The 11,208-nt window shown below is 40.0% G+C and overlaps 1 protein-coding gene across 1 annotated transcript; it reads right to left on the reverse strand.

Moving 5' to 3' along the window:
- Positions 1–1,601: 1,601 nt before the first annotated feature.
- On the reverse strand, positions 1,602–4,280 carry LOC131236399 (abscisic acid 8'-hydroxylase 4-like). The gene is made up of 8 exons (XM_058233521.1): positions 4,013–4,280; positions 3,625–3,946; positions 3,141–3,539; positions 2,957–3,046; positions 2,773–2,851; positions 2,578–2,684; positions 2,095–2,213; positions 1,602–1,849 (listed from the first exon to the last, which is right to left on the reverse strand). Exons 1-8 carry the CDS (start codon positions 4,204–4,206, stop codon positions 1,732–1,734), a joined length of 1,428 nt encoding a protein of 475 aa, XP_058089504.1. The 5' UTR covers positions 4,207–4,280; the 3' UTR covers positions 1,602–1,731.
- Between the last annotated feature and the right edge of the window lie 6,928 nt (positions 4,281–11,208).

The following is an 11,208-nucleotide window of genomic DNA, read 5'->3' on the forward strand; positions in this document are numbered from 1 at the left end:
ATAGGATGAATAATTCAAACCTCTTCTAATTTCGCACTTATCTGTTGGATATTTCATATTTAACTGTTCAATAAATGTCCACCAATCTGATAATCAGTTAATCAACTAATTAGTGTAATTTTTGTTTCATAATACATTAATTTTGAGAACCATAATTTGGACAGGTTAATTTAACTTGGTTTTAATGGTACAAATGAAATTTCTAAGGGCATGTTGGATTTTCCAAAGTAATGGTAAGGGCCTGTTTGATTTTTAGGCACAACTGTAATTACCATGTAAATGGGTAATAATTATTTACCTAGGTAATTACCACATCTTTCTCAATGCCGATGCGACAACTTACTTTTTTAATGCTTAAATTGAGAAATTTATAAAATTAATGCGGGGCCCATTGTGATGTATGTGACTTATCCACACCACTCATTTATTATGCCAACTGAATTTAGGGCATGAGCAAAAAAATGATGCAGATCCAAAGCTCAAGTGGACCACATCATTGGAAACAATGAGAATCGAACGCCTACCATTAAAAACTTCTTGGGGTTCTTAAAAGTTTAGAATCAAGCTGATATTTATGTTTTCCCCTTCTTTATGTCTGTGTGACCCTATAAACAGGTTAGATGATGAAAAAAACCTTAATGTGGGTCCAGTGAAGGAAATGAATTTCAACAGTGGACGAATTAAGGTCACTGTTTCCTTTCTTGTGGGCCATTTGAGTGTAGAATTTGCCTCATTTTTCAATTCATGCCGTAAAATGTTCTAATAAAATAGATGGATGGTGTGGATATATCATATACATTACGGTGGGGTCTATAAATTTAAGTCGACACTTTTATATAGATTTTCGATGTGGAATTACTTTTACATTTTCAAACAAGTTGAAAAGGTAATAATTACTTATTTACTAGGATTTACCGTATCATGGAAAATCAAACATGCCCTAAATGCATTGCAAATATGTAATAGTTACTTACAGAATAATTACCTCATCATTACGGGGTTGATTTGACTCATACTTTTTTCAACACTAAAATTGAGGTTGCTGGCAAATATATGTACAGCCACCGTAATATATGTGAATTATTCACATCTCCATTCGTTATGCCAACTGCATTTAGGGCATGAGTAAAAAAATGAGGCAGATTCAAAGTTCAAGTGGTCCACACCATAGGAAAAAAGGAATTGAACGCTCACCATTAAAAACTTATTGAAAACTTATTGAGGCCACTGTTTACTTTGGCGTGGGCTACTTGAATGTTGGATTTGTCTTATTTTTGGCTCATGTCTCAAAATATCATGGTAAAATAAATGGACGGAATAGATATATAATATACATCACAGTGGATCTAGAAATTTAAACTACTCCTTTTAAACTGGTTTTCAAGACAGAATTTCCTATGGATTTTCAAATGGGTGAAAGGGTAATAATTACCCATTTAGAGGGTATTTATACCTGCTTTAAAAAATCAAACAGACCCTAAGTGACGGCATATTATCCATTACCCTCTGCCAGAGTATCAAAGGTTTTTTTTCCCCCAAAATTTACTACATGTTATTTCTCAATTTGTAAGCCAAATACAAATTTATTAGAGAGAGAGAGCTTAATCAGAAAAGTTCACTTGATTAAAACTGATAACATGGTAAATAGAAATTAGAGGCTCCTTTCCATGTTTAGCTGAGCTTTGGGTTGAGATTGGCTGGCTGATGTGATTGTAGGAAGGGCCACTGCTGTCATGCGCACCCGTATCTTTGGCTGCTGGATTCCTTCCAAAACTTAGCTGGAAGACCATGCTTGGGGACAGGGAATGGGCCATACTCAATCCCACTCTGGGGTCCCACCACTTCCCACCTGCACCAAAGATCAACACCAACAAAAGAGACGTTTTTGAGTTATTCTATATTCTCTCCCCAAAGAGATCCTCTCCTACCGTACTAAGATTCTACTCATTTTAAACTCCCCTTTATTTTTTTTTATAATATTTACTTTTATACCATCCAAATCTTTATAAGGTTTTGATTCTATCTTTCACGTGTTTAAGTAACCCATTAAAAATTAAAAAGAAGAAATCAAGAAAATCCATTTCTCTCTCTTACCTGAATTTAGTCACCAGATGATGAATAAAGATGAGCATCTCCAGCTTGGCAAGCTCATTTCCAGGACATGCATGCACGCCATTGCCAAATGGCACGAATGTATTAGGCTTTGGTGAAACCTTCAATCATCATACAAAATCCATCAGTCTCTCTCTTAACTTTTTTTTTGGCTTTCGTGTATGAGATGGCCCATATGAATATGATTCTTGTAATGTCTCATATGATGCTGGATCATGAGATACCTCGTTCTTTGGTAACCTAAACCCTCAAGCCGGTGGGCCCCATCATATGACGGACCATGACCAAATATCTGTATGACACTGATCCAAGCCATCAACCGTTTAGATCACCAGTCCATCGTTAGGATCACTATATCCGAAATCTAGATCATCAGAAAGTGGGCCCCAGTAGCATAATTTTAGCTTTTGTAATAGTAAGGCTACTTTTTTTTTTCTTTCTTACTTTAATAAAAACCCATCATACCTCGAATCTTGAAGGGTCAAACTTTTGAGGATCAGGGAAGAATTCTGGGTTGTGATGAATGTTCCTGAATAAAGGCATCACTTTCCAGCCTTTGGGAATCAAATATCCTGCAAAAATTCCCCAAACACTCTTTATTTCTTTAAAATCCCACCAACCCAAAACCTGTCTTTTCTACTTACATTAACACAAACTTACCTTTGTATTCCACATCTGCAACTGCTTCTCTAAATGTGAAAGATATGATGCTTGCCATTCTCAAGCTCTCCATTATAACCTGAAATACTCACTCCCTTAGTTCTCCTTATATGAGAGAGAGAGAGAGAGAGAGAGAGAGAGAGAGAGATTGTGGGTCCACATCACAAAAAGTTAGTACACATACCCTATAAGTTATTGGCATGTTCCTTGTTTGGGACCATGTCAGATGTATGTTTCCTCCCTCATTTGATTCATGTATTGCTCTTTGTTCTGCCTGTTTGAGAGGATTATCTTGTTAAACATAATTTAATTATGATTAAAAAATTAGTTAATTACGTTTTTGGAAGTGGATTAAATGGTTTTCTTACTCTTATAGCTTCTAGAAGTTTTGGGTTATCATGGAGGTACTTGAGAATCCATGTTAGGACACTGGCAGTGGTGTCCTGTGCGGCAAAAAGCACGCCGATGATGTTGTCAGCGATTTGATCATCGGTCAGGAACTCTCCTTTCATGCCTTTTGATTTCATGAGATGGCCTAGTAGATCTTTCTCTACGAATCCCTTCTCTTTCCTTTGGTAGACAATCTCACTTAGAATCTTAGCAAGCCTTTTCCTTGCCTTCACTGCCTTGTTGTATGCAGTTCCTGGGATGTTCGTTGGAAATGAGTTGTAGCCATTATCTACTATGAAGTAGTTCTTCTTCAGTTGTTCCTTGTATCGGGCGTCCAAGCGACCAAAGATACAAAGGATACCAACGTCGAAAGAAAGCTGTAAGATCATGATTGTGTTAGAATTCAAACAAGTTACGAAAGACCCATTAACGAAAAACATCTTTTAGTTACACCATGCAAACCTTTTTCATTTCGTGGAAGGTGTTAATGACACGGCCACCAGCCCATGAGTCCAAAACGGAGGCAGAGATGGATTCGATGTCGGGGACAAGGTTTCTGATGGCGTCTGGAGATAAAGGGCCCTGCACCAGTTTCCTCAGGCGTGTGTGGTAATCACCTTTGTGGAAGAAAAGCGCAGATGGGCCGATCAGCAGCTCCTTGCTTCTTGGGTAGGTGGGCTTGAATAGGTGGGCTTGGGTCACCAACACAAACCTAGTAGCCTCAGGGCTAGCCAGCATCACACAAGGGTATCCCAGCAAATGGGTCTTGAATATCTCTCCATACCTAAAACACCTCCCCATATTCAAATTTCAGAGAGAGAGAGAGAGAGAGAGAGAGAGAGGTAAGAACCTTTTTTGTTTTGATGCAAAGAAGACATTTGGGTCTTGAGAGTAGAACTGGAAAGTCTCTCCAATATAAGGCCAGCCCATTGAACCTGGAGGAAACTTAGCTCTTGTACAATACTTGTATTTTCTCATCAAGATATAGGAAACAAGGACAGCGCCAACGAAGAATATGTAGAGAAGAACAACACCCATCTCCATCTCTCACCGAAAAACGAAATGGATATGTATTTTGTTATGGATGTTTGTATTCTTTTGTTGTAGATGTTGTTGTATCTGCTCTTGGGGTGGTGGGATTTGAGAGGAGTGGAGGCTTTATATAGGGAGAGAGAGACAGAGAGGTGTTTGGATAAAGACTCTTCTCTGTGTTTTTAACATTTGTATGGACGTCACCTTATTATTATTTTCCTGGGCATAAGAGCATCCTATCCAGCGTGTATAGAAGATTGAGTTCTGCTGACCGTCTAAGCTCACACGCGTTTAAACGGTGGGTCCATACAGGTGCAGTATCCTAGACGTCCATCAGTTGCGTAAGGCCTTGTAAGTCTGGTTAACTCACCATGTGGGCCCATGTATTAGAAACAGTTGCAGCTTAGTACACTTCGGTCATAACTTTTTTGTAGACTGTGGCCCATATGATTAATGGACTAGCTTGATTCTTAGTCAATACGTCAATAACAGTGAGATCTTCGTGATGGATGGATTGGATCACGTACTGTATGCTGTGCTGAGATGTGAGGTTGCGTGTATATAAGTTGACTTATACACGCGTATGTGATTAGAAAAGCTGAAATACCCACTATTCTGGTCTGTCCCATCTTTTGGGATACCCATATCTCTTCGCATCACATCTTTTCTCCACGTGTCTGGGCCACCCACTATGAAATATTCAGACATCCGATATTGTAGGTTTTGAGTTTGATGAGGATCTTGACAATCTGTTGTAGGGCAAGCCTGGTGAGATAGTTCACAATGACTCATATTATAATATATGCACGTAAATCCCTACCGTCCAAATCGTTTGGCCCATTTTCTTATTGTGTTTAGCTCGAGAAGCACATTGATTCATCGATCCTAAATATCTATTCGGTGGTGATCGAAATGGACGGTTGATGATAAAATGGCATTGAGCTTATTCAAATGTTTCAGATGTACGTGGGGTGAATGAAGTTTCGGGCTATCGTGCATTCAGAATCTGACCCACAAATTGGAAGGTCTGGATTGCTTTACATACAAGCCAGGTGTACGGTGTGGATAAGTCACCCATGTTTAGAAAAATGTGGTCACCATAGCTAGGCTATTCCTTCAATATTACCAATTTACCAGATAGGTTCAGGTATGACAGGAACAATGAAATCTTCACTAAAAATGTGGTAGCTCACCATTTTGAAAATGGTGGTGACCAGGACACTTCACTTATGATGCTCATGCATGGCTATCCTGATCATCCAAATTGTGGGCCACACCGTGGAAATGGCTACCATTAGCTACTAAGTATAATTATTTCAATGGTCCATCCACAGTTGGATGGTCTAAATTGTCCCATAACTATGGTATCTATACTATTGGGTGAGTCATCATACACCCAACTTAGTATTGAAGTGGATAGAAACCATAAAACACATAATTATTTAGACGGTTTATACAGAAGATAAGCCCCAATAAAATATCATATGGGCACATAAATGAAAATGTTGTACAGATACGACTAAAATTACTATATTCACATGGTGTGGCCTATCTATGTTTAGTATAAGACTTAAATTTTTTTATTTTTTTATTTTTTAAAACCTTGTTAATCTTCTACTCATCTGAGTGGATTATTCCTGATTGAGGGTTATGAGGAAAGATGGACACCATGTTGGCCCAAACACAAACCTATGGTTGAGATTACATCCCCATTTTTCCTAGTGAATGCAGCTATTTTTTGGCCTTAGAGCTTAGCACTGGGGATGTAACTTTAGAAACAATGTGGATCTTCTTCTTTTCTGTTTTTATTTTTATTTTTATTTTTATTTTTTAAAAGAAAAAACACACACCCACGCACACTTATGCTAGCGGAATTTCATCACCTATGGATACTCAAACCCTTGACCGGGTGTTGAAACTCCTGGAGTCTAGCACCCGAGCAAGAATAAGGATCCAAAAACAATGTGGATCTTACGCATACAGCATGGTGGCTCCGCAGAATGGTGATTTATGAGGTGGTGTGGAGGGCTCTAATAGGCAGAGTAGCTGGGGATCTAGGAGGCAAAAAGGAGTCCCCTCCAAAATTTTAAAGGGTGGTGAACTATCATAGAAATCTAATCCCTACAAAAGTCCATTTTTCTCTAGTAGTAAGAGGACGCATGTAATCTAATCAATGTGACATGGAGGGGAATCCAACGGTTGAAGACTCTCCTCCATTATAGCCAGATCAACCCTCTAATATGGCGATGATGTCCTTGATCGATTAGATATTTGTCCTCTTTCAAGCCCAGAAACAACTAGGGTTTTTCAGCTGTTTGATGACTAGATGATGCATGGAGAGATGCAAATTCAAGAGACTCACTTCGAGTGACAAATACAAACCATTTTCACGTGCCAATGTTGTCACGTGTCTGCAGGATCAGGACATTCATAGGGTGGTCCCTATGATGAGTGCGTACTCTACCCGAGAAATCAGGTTGGGCCCACTCATCATCAAATGAGAAACACATGGACGTTGAATTTAGACCGTTGGTTATCATTTTCCCAACTACTTCTTCACAAGTATTTGGCCCACCTGATAGGGACCGAAAGGATTTCTGGGTACGTTCCGGATCTCGCACGTATGCACGAAGCTGACTGGTGTGTTGCGTTGTATTTGGCGCTTGAAGATTTGGAGATGTCGTCCGGAAATGCTTTTTCTATTATTTCCCTGATTCAACAAAAACAGTACAATTTGAAAAATCAAGAAAATGCTGCTGGCTAGTGGCATGGCATTGCTCTCTTCCACACAACATCCATGGTACACCGGCATCATCCCACGATGATCAGAACCGTCCATTTGGTACCCACACTCTAGATGGGCCTAGCCACCGCAGTTAGAAATTCGGGATAATTAAAGCAGTGTGAGTGACCGCTGGCCCTTTTTTCTTAAGTGATGGACCGATTGGATGGTTAGGATCACCCTACTCGTGCGGTTCTTGAACTGGGCCATCCATAGGGCCCATGGAATGAATGGTTTAGATCATACAAACTGTGGATGACGTAAAGTGACGACTTTGCTGAGAGAAAAATCTTGATAGGCACTTAGAAATTGCATACGTGGCATGCAAGTAATTCAATGGAAACTATTCAGGCAATCAGTCCCATTTTAGATATATCTTAAACCAAAACGTTAATCTTATTTAATTCTTGGACGGCTAAAACTGAAAGTTATCCTTATTTGTGTCCACTAATAATATGTTAGAAATTTTCATTTGGTAGGTGTCTTGGCGACTGTGAATTCCACGATCGAGACGGTTTTGTTGGAAGCGGAGTGGCTGGTGTACCTCACACAAGTTATATAGCTGCTGTAGGTACGTGTCATACGAGGACGAGCACTGACGCTCCACGAGCTCAGAGTTATACGAACGGTTCAAAGGAGATCAAAGTTACGTGGCCCCAAAGTGATGTATTTATTATATCTACGTCATTAATGTAATTTTAGAGAAATATATAAAAAATTAATCATCTACGAAGATCATTTGGACTACACCATAAATAGCAGCGAAGATAATGATTTTCACCGTTAAAAAGTTTAAAAGGCTCACCATAATATTTATTTTCCATCTAATCTGTTAATAAGGTCACAAAGACCTGAATGAAGAGGAAAAACAAATTTCATATTGATCCTAAACTTCTGTGACCCCAAAAAGGGTTTCAGTGGTAGATGTTTACTTCCCCACTGCTTTTTACAGTGTGGTCCACTTAATAGTTAGATCTGTCTTATTTTTCGTTTCAAGCGTTAAGACGAGCTCGTAAAATGGATAAGCGGTTTGGATATAACACATACCTCATGATCAAACCCACATAATTTGCTGGCGTCGATACGGCAATTATATAGCTGGTGTGAGGTACACCAGCTAATCCCCTTTGTTGTAGGCAATATGGACGCGGATTGCGTACTACCCCCGACCGAACGGGCAGTTTTGTAGGTTGGCCCACCGTGATGTATCTGTGCATCCAAACTCTCTATTCCTTTTCTCAAAATATTTTAAGGTATGAACACAAAAATAAGGCAGATCCAATGCTCAATTGGACCACACCAAATAATAAGCTTGGTTGCATTAAAATGCGCAAAGCATTAAATGTCAATTGCATTAAATGTAAGAGTCATATGTGGTGTGGTCTAGTTTATTGTTAGATCTGTCTCATTTTTTTTTTTTTGATACTTTAGAATAATCTGAGAAAAAGGACAGAGGGTTTGAATGTATAGATACATCACGGTGGGTGATGTATTTGTACATCCAAACCCTCTATCCCTTCTTTTCTCAAATTATTTCAAGGTATGAACACAAAAATGAGGTAGATCCAACGCTCAACTGGACCACACTAAATAATAAGTTTGGTTCCATTAAAATGCGCAAAGCATTAAATGTCAGTTGCATTAAATACAAGAGTCATCTATGGTCTGGTCCAATTTATCGTTGGATCTGCCTCTTTTTTTTTATGCCTTAAAATAATCTGAAAAAAAGAATAGAAGGTTTGGATGTACAAATATATTACGGTGGGCGCACCCACATAACTGCCTATTCGGAGCTAACGACGGGCGGGGGTAGTACACAATTTGCACGGATTGCATACTACCCTGCTCCTCTTTAGTTTCCAACGAGCAATTCTGTGGGCAGGCTCACCATGATGTATCTATGCATCCATACCCTCTATCCCTTTACTCAAATTATTTAAAGGTATGAACACAAAAATAGCCATCCAACGCTCAACTGGACCGCACCAAATAATAAGCTTGGTTGCATTAAAATGCGTAAAGCATTAAATGTGTATTAAATGCAGGAGTTATCTGTGGTGTGGTCCAGTTTATCATTGGATCTACCTCATTTTTATTTTTTTTGATGCCTTAAAATAATCTGAAAAAAGGAACAGAGGGTTTGGATGTACAGATACATCACGGTGGGCCCGCCACAGAACTGGCCGTTCGGAGCTAGGTACGGGCGGGGGTAGTACGCAATCCGCGTCATATTCTGTCAGAGTATCAAATAACTTCCCTCTAGAAGATGTAATATTAATTTGCAGCATCCGCGCGCTGCCACGTGGCGTAGGTGTGCAAAATCTGAAACGTTCATCAGGCAGAAAAATCAAGGGGGGCAATTCCGTCATTTCCCTTTCTCCGGGATCCGCACCGCATCGCGTATCTAGCAGCGGGCGCTCGGATCGCGACCGCATGCGTGCGTGGCGGGCCACAGAGGCAGTGCCCTCCAGCTCACAGACTCCCACAGCCCTCAGATTCTCTCAATCGTATGGTACGCACGCCCTCTCCAACCATTCCGCACACGTCAGCGCGGGCCCATGTCGGTGCTGTACGGAATGAGCGGACGTGGAACATTCATGAAGGTGGGGCCCACCTCAAATACCCTACCTCGTCGAGACGTCTATTCGATTCTCGGATGGCAACGTCAGGCGCTTCCGTGCTTGTCACCATCCATGCTGCTGGCTCACCACGTGTCACGATCCCGGTGGTCCATTTCGAGAGCCTTCTGATGTGAGAAGGGACGGGATGGTCGATCTGTCGGCTACCATTCCTGCTTTTGGTTGACATTTTACCAACTTACCCTCCCCCACGTGAGTTCGTTTTGACCATGTAGTGGAGCTCACGTGCAAAGATGAACAGATGACAACAGCCGTTCATGTTCCTGAAAGGGTCATTCTGACCATTGATATGAATAGCAGAATGTGGATATCTGGACTTCTGAAAAGAAATGGATCCCACTCAACTTCGTAAATCAACGGTCAAGATAATCTTTTCGTCACGAATATGGATCTTGGGCCACTCATAATAGCGACCATCAGATGAATCTAAAATTGTGAATCGCAAGTATTAATTGATGTTCTGAATCGGAACCGTAGAACTTTCTCATTTTAACAATCTCAGTATAACTTTTCTATAAAGTTTAAGCCCCGTCTTTGATGGGACCCACAACTTCATGCTTCTAATAAGGTGCCACTTTCTACCGTCTAAGTGAGCGTGTATGGATTTTCCTGTGACGCAACTACATCCATTAAAATCATCTTCGACCCGTTTTACTACTGATGATTCCCAATATAACGTTTGGACAACTGAATGCTGTCCTCCACTTCTTTCTGCTCGGTAAAAGGTGTTTCTGGGAAAATGACTTCCCATTTTCACGCATTTCGGATTCAAACGCTAGATATTTTTATTTTTATTTTTATTTTAAATTTTTTTTAATTTCTTAAAAAGCAAACTACAATGGGGACTTTCTTATGGGAGCGGATTAGGTGTTATCCTGGTAATACCGCCCATACCACATGGGGCCCACCTTGATGAATATGTTGTATATCCACGCCGTTCATCCGTTTTCCAGCTCATTTTAGGATATGATCCCCAAAACTTAAGCAGATATGATTTGTAGGTAGACCACACCATTGTTTACAATGTTGAATCACCATTAAAAACCTTTTTGTAAGCCAAAAAAGTTTTGGATCAATCTGATCCTTTTATTTTCTCTTCATCCAGGTGTAGTTGACCTTATCAACAGGTTGGATGGAAAATAAACATTATGGTATGCATTAGAAAGTTTTTAATGGTGGGCGTTCAATCAACGTAGTTTCCTGAGGTATGGTTCACATGAGATTTGGATCTGGTTAATTTTTGGGACCATCTTCTAAAATGGGTTGGAAAAACGGTTGGACGGCGTGGATATACAACACATCATACAGGTGAGCCCCACGGTAGTGGATGTTACCCGGGAAACACCTAACCTACTCCGCTCCCCTTCTTACGTTCGAAAATAGTTGTTTCTTTTAACTAATCGGCACTCCACAACATTAATCTCAATAACAAATAACAAATCCTCACTGTAGTTGTTTTGAAAAACGAATCAAAACCGTCCATCCAATTTATGCCTTATTTCACAAAGGTTTTGAAACAGAGGTATATATGCTTGGTAGTCGTTTATGTTATGCCTATATTATGTGCACATGAGCGGTATGATGTTTTGTAAC

Source organism: Magnolia sinica, chromosome 2 (assembly GCF_029962835.1).
Source record: "Magnolia sinica isolate HGM2019 chromosome 2, MsV1, whole genome shotgun sequence".
NCBI classification, from domain to species: Eukaryota; Viridiplantae; Streptophyta; class Magnoliopsida; order Magnoliales; family Magnoliaceae; genus Magnolia; species Magnolia sinica.